This window comes from Mytilus trossulus, unplaced genomic scaffold (genome assembly GCF_036588685.1).
Source record: "Mytilus trossulus isolate FHL-02 unplaced genomic scaffold, PNRI_Mtr1.1.1.hap1 h1tg000187l__unscaffolded, whole genome shotgun sequence".
Lineage (NCBI taxonomy): Eukaryota > Metazoa > Mollusca > Bivalvia > Mytilida > Mytilidae > Mytilus > Mytilus trossulus.
This window is the reverse complement of record NW_026963309.1, coordinates 317,459-336,432: the sequence shown is the minus strand read 5'-3', so window position 1 is coordinate 336,432 and position 18,974 is coordinate 317,459. Positions and strand designations below refer to the sequence as shown.

Sequence of the window (18,974 nt, the reverse complement as noted above, 5' to 3'; positions counted from 1 at the left end):
ATTGACTAGTCGTCGTAAATACAATACAAACACTTTTAGCATCTAAATTATAACTTTGTGATTGTAAAATGTGTGTAGAATCGCTGGGAGTGCAACAATTAAAGAAACACGTAGCATGACTATTTCATTGATCCTGCAACTGGAGATGTGATTGTAATCTGTTATTGAATAACTTAAATTTTAACATACTTTTGTTATTAGTATATTGCTCAAACAAAGATATACTACATTATTGTTTTCCTGAAGGCGCTTATATTTCAAACTTGATTGATTTGCATATAGAGTACAAATTGAAATATACAAAAACTTCCAACTGTATCGTCTTTTTTCCAGTACAGAAAGTTCACATTTTCTGACCTCTCTCAATATTTAGCATTTTGTAAATGCAACATGAATCTCTGACATAAGTGATGATTTTAACTTTCAATTTCCATTAACCTAGATTTTAATAGTATTATACACTTTGCTTTATTATACAACGTTTGCACGCCCCAGTAAGTATCTTTAATTGGTGCATGCTCTCAATATATGGTATATTTTAACTAAAGGGATATGCTCTTGATATGTAAACTGATTCAACAGCCCATATTTGTATGGTCACCATCTTGAAATAATTTTCCGGTGTATAGCTGACTGACAAACGACAAAGTGTATTGTTTGAAGATGTCTTCTGCTCAGTTTCAAAATAAAAAACTTTCCATAAAACTTGTATATATTGATAGGGGATTAATTGTGGGATCAAAAAAGAAAAAAAAATAGGGGTCAATGTGTTTGTTTTGGAGATATTAGCTGTTGGAATTTTGGCGGGAAAATGTTCTCTCTTTATTTTTCATAGCTTTATCATTGACCAGTTAAAGTTTCCAAAAACTATTAAAAAATAAATAAGATTTTATAACACTTTTACAAATGGCTGTGATGTGTGTGGTAAATGTTTCAGTCGCCGTTGCAATTTACAAATTCACATAAGACACATACAGGCGATAAACCATATGACTGTGATGTGTGGGGTAAATGTTTCAGTCGGCGTTGCAATTTACAAATTCACATAAGACACATACAGGCGATAAACCATATGACTGTGATGTGTGGGGTAAATGTTTCAGTCGGCGTTGCAATTTACAAATTCACATAAGACACATACAGGCGATAAACCATATGACTGTGATGTGTGGGGTAAAAGTTTCAGTCGCCGTTGCAATTTACAAATTCACATAAGACACATACAGGCAATAAACCATATGACTGTGATGTGTGGGGTAAATGTTTCAGTCGGCGTTGCAATTTACAAATTCACATAAGACACATACAGGCGATAAACCATATGACTGTGATGTGTGGGGTAAAAGTTTCAGTCGCCGTTGTAATTTACAAATTCACATAAGACACATACAGGCGATAAATAGTAAAAACACAAAAAATACCGAACTCCGAGGAAAATTCAAAAAGGAAAATCAAAAATCAAAAGGCAAAATCAAAAGTCCAAACACATCAAACGAATGGGTAACAACTGTCATATTCCTGACTTGGTACAGGCATTTTCTAATGTAGAAAATGGTGGATTGAACCTGGTTTTATAGCTAGCTAAACCTCTCACTTATATGACAGTCGCATCAAATTCCATTAAATTGTCAACGATGCATGAACAAAACAAACATACTCAAAGAGTAAAAATGTCAAAAATAGGGGTACAACAGTCAATATTGTGTTATCATCTTAATATCTCTACATAAACAACAAATGTAACAAAGGATAAACCATATGACTGTGATGTGTGGGGTAAAAGTTTCAGTCGCCGTTGTAATTTACAAATTCACACGAGAACACATACAGGTGATAAACCTAGCTTGTTTAGGCGCGAATTTTCTATATTTTTTAAGCTATTTTTTTACATTGTTTGCCGATGAGTTTCTGTTCTGAAAACCCCATTATGGCCCCTATATATATAATTACGATCGAATTTTTATATTTAGTTCTTTTACCCTTAAAATTAATTAAAGATAGCAAATTAAACTTATATAGCCAGTTTGACCTCGTCCCTAACGATGTAAATAAAACAATTTTTTTTTACATTTTTTGATTTATTGTCCCTCAAGTTAAATAACAACTCGTGTGCCCGGGCGACTAAGGCTAACTGGTTTAATTCATTTTTGAGGTATTTATCTTAATTTATATCTGGAAGCAGTACACCGAAGAGGCAATGTTTTATGTTCACTATAAACAGAAAAGCTATGTAGCAGTGCACTTATATAACACGGCTATAAGTATCCGTTGAGGAGGTGTTCCATCATTGGAAGGAAATCGTATTGAAGAATATAACGTTAACGTTGGTCTCGTTCCCTCGACCTATATTTCCCCTTCAAAATAAACAAAGTAAGATATATTGATGATTAGAAGACAATGGTTTCTTTTATTTTCTACAAACTGGGGTGAGCAATAAATGGGCAGACTTCACTGTTACACTGTTTATAACGTGAAAATTACGAAGAAGCTGTTATCTGCTTTTCAAGACTGAAATTTGTCATGTAAGACTATACATTGTATATATATGTTTTCCTTTTTGTCATATTTAGAAATGCTCGAATTTGTACGTACGGGAAACAAGGAACATTATCCCCATACGAAAAATTAATTATAAATACATAGATATAGGAATGTGGTACGAGTGCCACTGAAACAACTGTCCATCCAAGTAACAATTTATAAAAGTAAACCATTATACGTGTTGTAGGTAAAACAAACGCCTTCAACATGGAGCCTATAGTTATTATATTGAACGTTTATCCATTCACATCATGCAAAAATGTTTTTTTTTTATTCATTGTAATCAGATGTATAAATCACGATTACTTTGCCAATGTTATCATTAATTTATTAAATTAGAAACTTTCAGAAAAGATGAAATCATTAATTTAATTAAATCGTACAAACAAGGATTTGTATCACTATACAAATCCTTGGTACATATGACAAAGTAATTGTAATTTAATCAATTACATTGTCAATTTTGAAAGTAATCAGACCATCTCTGGATAGTGTGGGATAAGAGAGGGGGGATAGGAGGGGTCCTGATCCCGAAATCCCGGACTTAAAAAAACGAAATCCCGAGGTCTCGAATGTAAATAAAGTAAAAACCCGACGTACCGAAATCCGAAAAAAAGGATTCCCGGAACCCGAAATCCCGAGCTTAAAAACACCCGATCCCGGAGTCCCGATAAAGGTCCTATACCCCCTCATAAGAATAACCCAAACCTATACAGATGCATGCATGAATACAGAGAATTTCAAAATAGATACATGTATGTTATACAGTGATTATACATGTTATATATGTAAATTGCAGAAAAGTATCAAAAGGTTTATATTTCTAACTCTTTATATTTGTTTGTTCCTTACAGAGTTGTATAAGAACACACATTCTTGAGATAAACATTATCAATAAGATGTCAGAGGGAGGAGATGATTTAGTCACAATCAACGGTACTCTACAGAAACACATCAACACACTGGCTTGTAAAACACATCATAAATGTGATGTCTGTGCTAGGGAATTTATTCAAAGTGGTGACTTAAAAAAACACCTGAGAACACATACTGGTGAAAAACCTTATAAATGTGATGTTTGTGCTAAAGCATTTAGTCAAAGTAGTCACATAAAGAGACACTTGATAACACATTCTGGTGAAAAACCTCATGAATGTGATGTTTGTTTTCGAAAATTTACCCACATTGCTAACTTAAAGAGACATATGAGAACACATACTGGTGAAAAGCCTCATACATGTAACGTTTGTGCTAGTGAATTTTCTCAAGGAAGTCAACTAAAAGCACACATGAGTACACATACTGGAGATAGTCCTCATGGCTGTGATGTATGTGGTAAAGGTTTTCGTTTTCTAAGTTATTTACAGATTCACATGAGAACTCATACAGGCGATAAACCCCATGAGTGTGATGTTTGTGATAAAAGCTTTAGTCAGCATGGAACTTTACGGATTCACATGAGAACTCATACAGGTGATAAACCTTATGACTGTGGTGAATGTGGTAAAGGGTTTAGTCACCGTAGTAATTTACAGAGACACACGAGACTACATACAGGGGATAAACATGATAAACCTCATGACTGTGATTTATGTGGTAAAGTGTTTCATAATAGGATGATTTTACGGTACCACATGACAACACATACAGCTGATAAACCTTATAACTGTGGTGAATGTGGTAAGAGGTTTAGTGATAGGATGATTTTACGTGAACACATGAGAACACATACAGCTGATAAACCTTATAACTGTGGTGAATGTGGTAAGAGGTTTAGTAATAGGATGATTTTACGTGAACACATGAGAACACATACAGCTGATAAACCTTATAACTGTGGTGAATGTGGTAAGAGGTTTAGTAATAGGATGATTTTACGTGAACACATGAGAACACATATATACAGGTGTTATGACTGTGATACATGTGGTAAAAGATTTTATCAGAGTGATGCTTTACAGAAACACATGAGAACACATACAAGCGATAAACCGAAGTAATTTACAATGTCACATGAGAACACATACAAGCGATAAACCAAAGTAATTTACAATGTCACATGAGAACACATACAAGCGATAAACCGAAGTAATTTACAATGTCACATGAGAACACATACAAGCGATAAACCGAAGTGATTTACAATGTCACATGAGAACACATACAAGCGATAAACCGAAGTAATTTACAATGTCACATGAGAACACATACAAGCGATAAACAAAAGTAATTTACAATGTCACATGAGAACACATACAGGGTTAACACTTCATTTGTTTGATGTATGTGGTAAAAGATTTAGTCCGTATGTGATTAACATGAGAAATATCGTGAATGTGATTTACAATGTACCATGATGTATGTGGTAAACATGATAGTTTTCGTGAATGTGATGGACAATGTGCAATGATGTGTGTGATAAACATAATAAATATCGTGAATGTGACGGACAATGTACAATGATGTATGTGATAAACATGATAAATATCGTGAATGTGACGGACAATGTATAATGATATATGTGGTAAACATGATATATATCGTGAGTGTGACGGACAATGTATAATAATGTATGTGGTAAACATGATATATATCGTGAATGTGACGGACTATGTACAATGATGTATGTGATAAACATGATAAATATCGTGAATGTGACGGACAATGTACAACGATGTATGTGATAAACATCGTGAATGTGACTTGTGACGGACAATGTACAATGAAATATGGTAAGGGTTAAGTTGGCCTGGCGAAGAACATGGACACACATTTAACATGAATATGATCATGATGATATTTTGTAAATGGTATTGTCGGTAAAGATTCTGTGGACGGGTCTGTCCTATTTAAGAGTCTGTAGTTAAGTATTCGTCATTAATTTAGTTGCTGTATACATTATCATGATTATGTTTGTTTTTCGTTTTGTAATACTAGTAATCAATATAAAATAAATTTAGTATGTTAAATTTCTCGTTTGAATTGTTTTACATGTTAAATATGTACATTTAGTCATTTCAGGGCGACGAAAGCTTGCCATCATGATTTATGTTTTACTCATGGTTGAAGGTCCTTCAGTGACCTTTCTACCCAATTTGATCTATGATGGAGAGTTTTTTTTTTATCTTAATGCTGGTAATTTAGATTCAATTAACAGAGACACGAGAACACTTCCTAATATGTAAAGGGTTTAGTCAAATTGATAAATCGACAATTTACTGAGACACATGACATGCATGAGCATGATGAAAACACTTTTGTTAAATTGACAATTTACACAGACTGAAAGAAAACAGGAGAAAATTGTCCTGGTAAACATTTAAATCAAATAGTTCTTACGCGGTACGCCTAGCTGCACCTTTCTGAGTCAGTGAAAAAATTGTGTAATTTTGATGTGAGATGAAAGCTTATGGATTTGGAATCACTACAATCCCTGTTGAAAATATCTGAAAGTATGAAATTAAGATACTACATGTAGCATAAGGGCATCTTTAAGATAAAAAATACCTATTTATACTTCTAAACTTCGGGGAAACAGTGCGCTCTAAATCATGCTTTAAATATACAATCAAAGTTATGTTGAAGTTTTCAGCACAATTCAAGGTAAGATAAAGCTTTGACATGATATGACTAATTGAATTTGAGAGACAAATGCTCGAAATTGCTGAATTTAATATAGACATCGATGGAGCTATGAAGTCGTGGTTTTATTCCATAAGAGGGTCAAAGGAATAATTACATATATGCATACAAATTACAATTATAGAACGAAGTTTCCATGACCTGTCATTTGTCCATGATCTCATTATTTTCTTAAAAAATGAATAGTATTTTTTTCGTGTGAATTATTCACTTATGAGGGCCCTCGTGGGGTTTTTGATTATGTGATTACTTGGCCGTTTTTTTAATGATTATTTGATTATTAAGCCAAATATTTCATGATTATTTGATTACCTAGGACTGTATTTTTAGTTTATGATTATTTGATTACTAAAGATAAGCAAATATTTAATGATTATGTGATTATATTCGCCAAAAAATGGTGATTATGTGATTACTAGGACCCCCCCTCATGGAATGAGGGTTTGAATGGGGTTTACAGAATAGAAAATAAAGGGCCAAATGTACACAAAAATATTGAGAATGAGAAAACTGACAAAAATTCACATATAAGGCACAAAATGTGCAACATAATTCAGTTACCTTGTTTTGTAACCCCCATTGACATAATGGTTACATTGGTTACACTCATACAAACTATCATAAATCATCATATTCAGAAATTCTACCCTGGTACATTTGTAACCGCCATTGACCTAATGGTTATAATAGTTATCAAAGGTACCAGGATTATAATTTAATACACCAGACGCGCGTTTGGTATAAAACTCATCAGTGACGCTCAGATCATACAGTTAAAAAGCCAAACAAATTGGTTGCATTGGTTACACTGGTTACACACATGCAAGAATCCTTTTATGCCATCATGTTACTATGGCACCCCGCCCCTTATTCATGGCTGTGAGGTTACATAAGTCATTCAGGTTTGATGAAAATATAGCTAACGGAAAAATGAGACCATCATATACAAACTGTTCTAAATGGAAGACTACTAAAATATTCGATTATGTTAGGCCTCAAATAGTAAAATCAGTGGTGTAAGGGAGACAACTCTTGATATTAATCTCATTACAAAAAGAAAAAAAAAATCGTTTTTAAAGAATACAAATGTCGCAAGGGAACGCTCATTAAAAACCTTTTTAAATAGATAAAATTGAGAATAGAAATGGGAAATATGTCAAAGAGATAACAACCCGACCAAAGAACAGACAACAGCCGAAGGCCACCAATTGGTGTGGCTCAGAACTGGTGCTAACTTAAATACTTGAGCATGGACAGATTTGTAATTCATTTTTTTCTGTTTTTATGGATTTTAATGTTATGCTTTTGAATGCTGTAAATGAATCAATGTAAACAAAGTGCATTTCTCTTTTGAATTGACTTATCTTATCAGTGATGGATCCAGGGGGATCGGGGGGTTGAAGCGCTATTTGTTTTGAATGATAAATCAAATCAAATCAAATATGTTTATTTCCTAATCAAAGGGCCCTTATAGGCATATGAATTACAAACAAAATGGATAATAGACAAAACATAAATTAAAATACATATTTAGAAACAATATGAAATTTAAACATTATAATATGATTTATATAAAAACAAAACAATAGTACATATATGTATACGACATTGTCAGTTCAGCAAAAGAAAGATAACTCTTCCCCAAATATTATCATTAAAACCTGTATTAATTCACTTGGCAGTATTATTTCTCACTTCTAAGTTTGAAGTTAAAAATTTGCATAATTTTTTAATAAAATTATCATTATCATTTGTCATAATCCATATAAATAGGTTTTGCGAATTAAGTATTCTTAGTTTTGGATATTCCATAAATAAATCATCAAGTCAAATGGTTCTTGAAGTTACATATAGAGGACATTGCAATAAAAAATGGTGTTCATCCTCAGTCACATTCAAATTACAATATTGACAAAGTCTTTCACATCGTGGAATACTCTCTAATTTACCTGACATATTTACCCTGCGTTCATGACGACCAGTTTCAATGAATGGGGACATATTGTTGGACCCCCTTTTTAAAATGACTGGAACCGCCCCTGGAAATTCTTATCTCACCTCTGCGTGAGCAGGGGACAACAGTTATATACATTTTATAGGCTAATAGATGAGGCTTATAATGATGAATAAGAAATGAGATGATTCATGTGATAATCACATGAGCTGATTCCACGCGAGTTCCAGTTCGTATGAGGTGAAATTTCACGTGAGATTCACATGAATTTAAATTCTCGTGAAATTTACCTGTGCAGTCAAATTCTTCTTTAATATTTTCATGATATTCTATGTTTTGCTGACACGTAACATTTTGTGATATTGATTCCTAATAATGTAGCCTTTTAACCAATTAGAGCTGATTATGATCCTTATATATATATTTGGCTTACCATTCTCTTTTTGAATTGTCAGAATCATGCAGGGAGAAGCATGTGACGAATTCAAATTTATGAAATATAAATTAAGCAGCTTGATTATTAAAACATATCGCAACAACTCTAGGACACATCAGTGCTTTTAGATGTGAAATATGAAGTTGCTTCAAAGATTGTTTATCTATTATTGTTTTTGTGCTTCGGGGTATCTTTATCCGGCGGAGGTGCTCCAGAATGATCATTGTGACAATGGACTATTTGAAACTATTTGATATTTTAAATAAATTTATGTGACTGTCACTTATGGCTAAAGGCTATAAAATGTCATTTTGATTAAAGTATTGCTACAAATTTGTCATATCATTGAGTATTGTCTGTTTTCAATATATTTAAACTGTTTAACTATTGGATGTGAATATACAAATGTAGAACATACAGAGACATAGAGATAGATATATTAGGCAGGTAGGAGTCATAATTGTTACCGTTACTGTAAAACGAATCTTCCTCAACATGATGGAATACCTCATAATGTAATGCTGACATTGTCCATTGTTATTCTTTGGATTTGAATTTAAAAAAAATAATTAAACGTTAATGTGATGTTCCCACATTGATGTCTTGACCGTTATTTAAAATGAATTTACAAATAAATCACGAACCGTAACATAGATGACAAGGGACCCATCTGGCACCCAGAAACCTCCTTAAATTTGTCACATGATTCAAATAATATTCATTATTATAATGACTATATAGTATTTATTTTTGTCGAGCTTGTGACATTTTTGTCACAAAAGCGAGCCATACCGATCATAGGTTCCGGTGTTGGTGTCGGCAGCGTCATCATTTAGGTTCAGTCACTCTGTGGTTAAAGTTTTTTAAAGACTTGAATAACTTTATCAAACCTTCATTGAATTTTATGTAATTTTGGCAGAAGCTTGTTTAAGAATAAAATACAGTATCTAAAACATACAATTTGGAAATGATTATTTTCATTTTTGTCGTATATATATAAGTGATTATTGGACCTCTTTTTACAATTAACAGTCAGATTCTGTCCGAAGTTAAAAAAATTCAGTCATCAATTACTTTTGTCAAACCTTCAAGGAATTTTATGAAATTTGGACGAAGGCTTGTTGACCAAAATAAACTATCAACAGCAAATTTTGAAAATATTTCATTCAATTTTTCTGTATTTTAGAGTTTTATTAACAGTTAAGTAGATACAGTCTGCGGTTAAAAGTTTGTTAGTTTTACATATCAATTAATAAATGTCAAACCTTCATAGAATTTTATGAAACTTTTGCATAAGTTTTTTTTTATGCTTTAGAGATAATATCTGAAGCAAACTTTTGAAATTTATTTCCATTTTTCTGATAGATGGGCTTATTGTTTTCTATTGTTTGCACCTGTCCTAAGTCAGGAATCTGATTTTCAGTAGTTGTGGTTTGTTGAAGTGGTTCATAAGTGTTTCTCTTTTCTCGTGTTTTATATAGATTAGACCGTTGGTTTTCCCGTTTGAATGGTTTTACAGTAGTAATTTTTGAGGCCCTTTATTGCTTGTTGTTTGGTGTGAACCAAGGCTCCGTGTTGAAAACCGTACTTTGACTTATAGTTGTTTACTTTTATTAATTGTGACTTGGTTATAGAGTTGTCTCATTGGCACTCATACCACATCTTCTTAGATCTATTAGGTGTTTTTTTAAAGTCAACATTTACAGACTGTCTGGGGTTATATATTTTGACATGATACATTTGTTAACCCTTATGGATCGTTACGGTTTATAAAACTTGGACTGAAGCTAATCTTTAGGACCAAGAAAAAGCATATACAGAAAAAAGTTTGAGTTTTTCTTCTCCAAATTTTGTATTAACTAAATAAATGGACTCACTTTTAAAGTCAATATTACACGTTTACACTGACAGCAGGAGTCACAGGAGAGACACAGGGTTACGCGGAACCCACTACAATGTTCATTTTAGACATTAACTATACCTGTATTTTTTCGTTCACTTCTTTATATCTTTGCTCAAGTTCATTATTATAAAATGTTTTACTATATAGATTTTTTGCAGACTCTGTCATGTCTGTATATGTTTTAGATAAATCTTTGTGTTTGCTAGTATTGCAGTCGGACATACTATGATATACATATGAATACCATGAGTTTATAGACTTGTCAAGAAGGATCTTATAAAGACAATAATCAACTTTCAGACGAGTTTTCACACTAAAGTTGATCTTCATACAAAAGAGAATATGGGGCAATTAAAAAATAAGTTGGAATCTTCTTCCATATTCAGATATTGATCGAAGGACATGTTCCGACTCATTCTTTTTTTTTTCAAGTACATACCTACATAATTTATTTTGATTTTATTCAGAGCGGACTCTACATGTATATATATATAAAGGATTAAGAACAAAAAAATTGCGAAAGCAAATTTACAGATCTACCATTGTTGGGCTGATGTTTACAAAAAGTAATATATATATATATAAAATGACTGAATAATAGCCAACGAAAAATCTTACGGGGCATATATATCACCTTTTTTTTTATATAAAATTAAGTATATCCAAAGGAATTGTTTGTTCTGGCTCTACCAATTGCATCATAAGAGGATATGTACTCGTCAATATACCAAATTTTCTAATATGTAAGAATAGAACGAACCAAATTAAAACACCAATAAGCAGAAAAATATGCCTACTCGTATAGCTTTTGATATAAAACAGAACTTTGAGATATATTGGTTGTTTTTTGTTTCTTATTTTTTGCAACAAAGCGGAGTATACAATGTACAACATAGATTTTGTATAGGTAATAAGCGTATAGGCGTAAGACAAATACCAATATATCAATCAATCTTAATTTTGTTTTTATGTTCCTTACAGAGTCTTGCAAGAACACTTACTGGGAAACGCTTTATTAATATGATATACGGGGTAGACCAATAAGTCACAATAAATGGTAATCTACAGAGAGGCATGCTAGCATAGGCTGGCAATAACGATTCTGCAAGTGACATTTGTGCTAGAGAACTTACTCAATAGTCAGAGTAGAGACACGTGAGAACACATTTTGGTGATAAACCTCGTGGGTGTGATGTATGTGGTAAAGCATTTAGTCTCCTTGGTAATTTACAGAGTCACATGAGAACACACACAGATGAGAAACCTTATAACTGTAATATATGTGGTAAACTGTTTAATCAGTATAGTAATTTACAGAGTCACATGAGAACACATACAGGAGATACACCATATAACTGTGATGTATGTGGTAAACGGTTTAGTCAGCTTAGTATTTTACAGAGACATATAAGAATACATACAGGTGATAAACCTTATGACTGTAATGTATGTGGTAAAGGATTTAGTGAGCAAGGTAATTTACAGAATAACATGAGAACACATACAGGTGATAAACCTTATCAATGTGATGAATGTGATAAAAGGTTTAATCATCCTAGTAATTTACAACGTCACATAAGAATACATACAGGTGATAAACCTCATAGCTGTGATGTATGTGGTAAAAGGTTCAGTGAGCAAGGTAATTTACAAATTCACATGAGAACACATACAGAAGATAAACCTCATGAATGTGATGTATGCGGTAAACGGTTTACTCAGCTTGTTAGTTTACAAATTCACATGAGAACACATACAGGCGATAAACCTCATTACTGTGATGTATGTGGCAAAAGGTTTAGTCGACTTGGTAATTTACAAAGTCACATGAGAACACATACAGGCGATAGACCGCATGTCTGTGATGTATGTGGGAAAAGTTTCAGTCAGCATAGTAGTTTAAAAAGACACACGAGAACTCATACAGGTGACAAACATGATAAACCTCATGACTGTGATGTATGTGGTAAAGGGTTCAGTCAGCTTAGTAGTTTACAGATTCACATGAGAACACATACAGGGGAAAAACCTTATAACTGTGGTGTATGTGGTAAAAGGTCTAGTCAGCGTAGTGATTTACAAAGACATATGAGAATACATACAGGTGACAAACCGCATGTCTGTGATGTATGTGGTAAAAGTTTCAGTCAGCATAGTTGTTTACAAAGACACATGAGAACTCATACACGTGACAAACCGCATGTCTGTAATGTATGTGGTAAAAGTTTCATTCAGCATAGTAGTTTACAAAGCCACATGAGAACCCACACAGATGAAAAACCGCATGACTGAGGTGTATTATCACATGATTATGTTAAGAGTTTTGTCCTCATAGTAATATACTGATAGATTCACATACACAAAACATACAGGTGATAAACCTCACGACAGTGGTGTTTGTGGTTAGGGTTTAGTCAGTATGCTGACGTAACGAGACACATTGGAATACATACTGGACATCAAGATGTACTTACCATGCATACTGGTCAGTGGACATCAAACTCATTAACAAAATTTTTGTAGTTGAGGGTACAGTTGAGTGGTAATTTACATGACACACGAGAACATGTACTAGCGATGTATGTCATCAAGGTGACAGTGGTAATTTACATAGACAGGTGTACAGTCTAGCGATGTCTGTCATCAAGGTGAGAGTGGTAATTTACATGTACAGGTGATAGTGGTAATTTACATATACAGGTGAGAGTGGTAATTAACATAGACACGAGAACATGTACTAGCGTTGTCTAACATCAAGGTGAGAGTGGTAATTTACATAAAAACACGAGAACATGTACTAGCGATGTCTGTCATCAGGGTGACAGTAGTAATTTACATAGACACAGGAGAACATGTACTAGCGATGTCTGTCATCATGGTGACAGTGGTAATTATCATAGACAGGTGGCATTGGTTATTTACATAGACACACGAGAACATGTACTAGCGATTTACTTCATCAAGGTGACAGTGATAATTTACATAGACATGTGACAGTGGTAATTTACATATATAGGTGAGATCGGTAATTTAGATAGACACACGAGAACATGTACTAGCGATGTATGTTATCAAGGTGACAGTGGTAATTTACATATACAGGTGACAGTGGAAATTTACAGAAACACACGAAAACATGTACTAGCGATGTATGTCATCAAGGTGACAGTGGTAATTTACATAGACAGGTGACAGTGGTAATTTACATAGACAGGTGACAGTGGTAATTTACATAGACAGGTGACAGTGGTAGTTTACATAGACAGGGGACAGTGGTAATTTACATAGACACACGAGAACATGTACAAGCGATGTCTGTCATTAAGGTGAGAGTTGTAATTTACATAGACAGGTGACATTGGTAATGTACATAGACACACGAGAACATGTACTAGCGATGTCTGTCATCAAGGTGAGAATGGTAATTTACATAGACAGATGACAGTGGTAATTTACATAGACAGATGACAGTGGTAATTTACAAAGACACACGAGAACATGTACTAGCGATGTATGTCTTCAAGGTGACAGTGGTAATTTACTTAGCCAGTTGACAGTAGTGATTTACATAGACAGGTGACAGTGGTTATTTACATAGACAGGTGACAGTGGTAATTTACATAGACAGGTGACAGTGGTAATTTACGTAGACACAAGAGAACATGTCCTAGCGATGTGTGTCATCAAGGTGACAGTGGGAATTTACATAGACACACGGGAACATGTACATGATGAATTAGCGATGTATGTCATCAAGGTTGAGAGTGGTAATTTACATAGCCAGTTGACAGTAGTGATTTACATAGACAGGTGACAGTGGTAATTTACATAGACAGGTGACAGTGGTAATTTACATAGACACAAGAGAACATGTCCTAGCGATGTGTGTCATCAAGGTGACAGTGGGAATTTACATAGACACACGGGAACATGTACATGATGAATTAGCGATGTATGTCATCAAGGTTGAGAGTGGTAATTTACATAGACAGGTGACAGTGGTTATTTACATAGACACACGAGAACATGTTCTAACGATGTCTGTCATCAAGGTTAGAGTGGTAATTGACATTGACAGGTGACATCGGTTATTTTACATAGACACGAGAACATGTACTAGCGATGTCTGTCATCAAATGAGAGTGGTAATTTACATAGACACACGAGAGTAAGGGCATGTATGATTAGAAGTCGATACTTTTACAAAGTGACAATCCTAAAATATACCGTGCTTGATGTTCAAAATGTTAAACTGTCTGAAAAATATTGGCTGAAAATGAACGATGATATAGAATAGATATTAATTGAGACCTTGTCCAAATTGTACAATGCATAAATGTGATATAGTGAGTCTTAATGCCAAAGGAAATGCTGAACACCAAAAATAAGCAGATTGAACATGAATAAAAACAAGAGATAATCACAATCTTCTCTCAAGATAATCATAAAAAAGAAGATGTTATAAAAAAATTATGATTGCCAATGAGACAACTCTCCCCAAGGGACCAAATGACTCATAAATTAACATCTACAGGTCACCATATGGCCTTTTACAATGAGCAAAGCATAGTCAACAATAAAAGGCTCCGAAATCAAAAATGTAAAACAATTCAAACGAGGAAACTAACCGTCTGATTAATATACCAAAAAATGAACGAAAAAAATATGTCACACAGCAACAAACGATAACCACTGAAATGTTCATAAAAGCTATTTAACAGACCTAATTATTAAATTATTGGCTGCAATAAAGAGGGAGGGGTTAATGTTGACCTCTTGCTTTGTCAACCATAAGCCCCTACCAGGTCCCTTTCCTGGACCCCCTTCGGAGTCTTTAATCTAGACTTTAAACAGGCCCATGAATAATAGCCAACGAAAAATCTTACGGGGCATATATATCACTTTTTTTTTTATATAAAATTGAGTATATCCAAAGGAATTGTTTGTTCTGGCTCTACCAATTGCATCATAAGAGGATATGTACTCGTCAATATACCAAATTTTCTAATTTGTAAGAACAGAACGAACCAAATTAAAACACCAATAAACAGAAAAATATGCCTACTCGTAAAGCTTTTGATATAAAACAGAACTTTGAGATAGCTTGGTCGTTGTTTTTTTTCTTTTTTTGCAACAAAGCGGGGTATACAACATAGATTTTGTATAGATAATAAGCGTATAGGCGTAAGACAAATACCAATAAATCAATCAATCTTAATTTTGTTTTTATGTTCCTTACAGATTCTTGCAAGAACACTTACTGGAAAACGCTTTATTAATATGATATACGGGGTAGACCAATAAGTCACAATAAGTCACAATAAATGGTAATCTACAGAGAGGCATGCTAGCAGAGACTGGCAATAAAGATTCTGCAAGTGACATTTGTGCTAGAGAACTTACTCAATAGTCAGAGTAGAGACACGTGAGAACACATATTGGTGAAAAAACTCATGACTGTGATGTATGTGGTAAAGGGTTTCTAGTTTACAGAGACACATGCTAACACATTCTGGTGATAAACCTCATGACTGTGATGTATGTGGTAAAGGGTTTCTAGTTTACAGAGACACATGCTAACACATTCTGGTGATAAACCTCATGACTGTGATGTATGTGGTAAAGGGTTTAATCTCCTTGGTAATTTACAGAGTCACACGAGAACACACACAGATGAGAAACCTCATAACTGTAATATATGTGGTAAACTGTTTAATCAGTATAGTAATTTACAGAGTCACATGAGAAAACATACAGGAGATAAATCATATAATTGTGAATTATATGGTAAACGGTTTAGTCAGCATGGTATTTTGCAGAGACATATAAGAATACATACAGGTGATAAACCTTATGACTGCAATGTATGTGGTAAAGGATTTAGTGAGCAAGGTAATTTACAGAATCACATGAGAACACATAGAGGTAATAAACCTTATCAATGTGATGAATGGGATAAAAGGTTTAATCATCCAAGTAATTTACAACGTCACATAAGAATACATACTGGAGATAAACCACATAGCTGTGATGTATGTGGTAAAAGGTTTACTCAGCTTGATAGTTTACAAATTCATATAAGAATACATACAGGCGATAAACCTCATTACTATGATGTATGTGGCAAAGGGTTTAGTCGCCTTGGTAATTTACAAAGTCACATGAGAACACACACAGGCGACAGACCGCATGTCTGTGATGTATGTGGGAAAAGTTTCAGTCAGCATAGTAGTTTACAAAGACACATGATAACTCATACAGGTGACAAACCACATGACTGTGATGTATGCGGTAAAAAGTTTGGTCATCATACTAATTTAAAGAAACACACGAGAAAACATACATGACAGGCGTTAAACGAAATGAGTGTGATGAATGAGATAAACGGTTAGTCAGCTTGTTAGTTTACAAATTTACATGAGAACACATACAGGTGATAAATCTCATTACTGTGATGAATGTGGTAAACTTTTTTAATCAGCTTGGTAATGTACAAATTCACACACATACAGGCGATAAACCTCATTACTGTAATGTATGTCGTAACTTAGGTTTAGTCAGCTTTGTAATTTACAGAGACACATGAGAACACTCACAAGTGATAAATCTCATTAATATGATGTATGTGGTAAAGATTTTAGATTGCTTGATCATTTAAGAAGACACATTAAAACACATACCGGTGACAAACCTCACGAATGTGATGTATGTGGTAAAGGTTCAGTGTCAGAGCATGGTAGTTTGAAAATTCACATGAAAGAACACATACATGCGATAAACCTCATGAGTGTGATGTATGTGGTAAACGGTTTACTCAGCTTAGTAGTTTACAAATTCATGTGCACATGCTAACACATACAGGCAATAACCCTCATTACTGTGATGTATGGGGTAAAGGGTTTAGTCACCATGGTAATTTACAAAAACACATAAGAACACACACAGGTGAAAAGCTGCCTGATGTTTGTGTTCATGGTTATATCAGTTATTCAGTAAAGGGTTTAAGTCAAATTTGTAATTTGCATAGGCATGTGAAAATTTATATAAATATATTATTTAACTTATGTATATATATTAGTTCTTTGATTTAACAAATCCAGTCCAAGCTGGGTAATTTGATTTATAATACGTATGTGAGAAGACTTAATGATTGGCTGGCAATCTGATTATAATTCAGATCCATATTAACTCCTATATACTAGTATATACATGTAAGATCTGATGTGTACAGTTTATATGTACATGGTCATGATGGTAAACCATAGATATAAAAAGATGTATGAGTGCTAATGAAACAACTGTCCACCCAAGACAAACATTGTGAAAGTAAATCATTATAGGTCAAAGTACGGTCTTCAATATTGAGCCTCCTAGTGGGCTCACACCGAACAGCAAGCTATAAAGGGCCCCCTAAAATCACAAGTGTAAAACCATTCAAACGGGAAAACCAAGGTAAACAATTATAGGTCAAAGTACGGTTTTCAACACCGAACTTGGCTCACACCGGACAGCTAACTACAAGGGCCCTAAACTGAAATGACTAGAGAAACCCATTCAAACGGGAACTCGGTCATATCATCGGTCTCATCTTTACAAAATTAAAAAAAACCCAGAGAAACGAGAAACACTAAATATGAACCTTATCAACAAACGACAACTATTGAACATCATGTTTCTGGTTGAGGACATGTACAAAAAAATGCTGCGGGTTTAAGGGCCGTTTTATCAATAGTGTAACATCACAACATAGGAAGACACATATTCCACATTTCCATTCTTTAATTTTACATTATAAACATAAAACGGCTTGAACTCAATTAAAGGACAAATCCACACAATTGCACATGTAGTTAGTGATAAAACATTGGGAAGAGTGTTTCCTTAACTGCTACTACGATTGCTTTATCTGTTCATTTGTATAGTTGTCAAGTGGCAAACAGTTTACGCATGCTCAGGAAGAAAAAAAATAAATTGTACTAATTACATACAATAGGGAAGTTCAGTAAAAGTTGGCCTATTTCTCTTTTCTTTTTATTACTTCCTAGCTTGTTTTTTGCGCGTTTTTTTATTTATTTTTAAGCTATTTTCTACATTGTTTGCCGATGAGTTTCTGCTCTGAAAACGGCCCCTATATATAATTACGATCGAATTTTTATATTTAGTTCTTTAACCCTTAAAATTAGTTTAGGATAGCAAATTAAACTTATATAGCCATTTTGACCTCGTCCCTAACGATGTAAATACAAAAAAAAAATAACATCTCAAAGTTTGATTTATTGTCCCTTTAAATAACAACATGTGTGCCCGAGGCGACTAAGGCTAAAGAATTTTATTAATTTTTGAGGTATTTATCTTAATTTCTATCTGAAAACAATGTTTTATGTTCACTTTAAACAGAGAAACTCTGTAGCAGTGCACTTAAATAAAACGGCTATTTTATAGTATCCGTTGAGGAGGTGTTCCATCATTGGAAGGAAATCGTATTGAAGAATATATCG

At 33.7% G+C, this 18,974-nt stretch overlaps 1 protein-coding gene across 1 annotated transcript; it reads left to right on the top strand.

Moving 5' to 3' along the window:
* Nucleotides 1–3,401: 3,401 nt before the first annotated feature.
* LOC134700870 (zinc finger protein 271-like) lies at nt 3,402–17,499 on the top strand. The gene is made up of 4 exons (XM_063562026.1): nt 3,402–4,537; nt 10,624–10,681; nt 11,626–12,603; nt 16,044–17,499. Exons 1-4 carry the CDS (start codon nt 3,441–3,443, stop codon nt 16,821–16,823), a joined length of 2,913 nt encoding a protein of 970 aa, XP_063418096.1. The 5' UTR covers nt 3,402–3,440; the 3' UTR covers nt 16,824–17,499.
* Nucleotides 17,500–18,974: the final 1,475 nt, after the last annotated feature.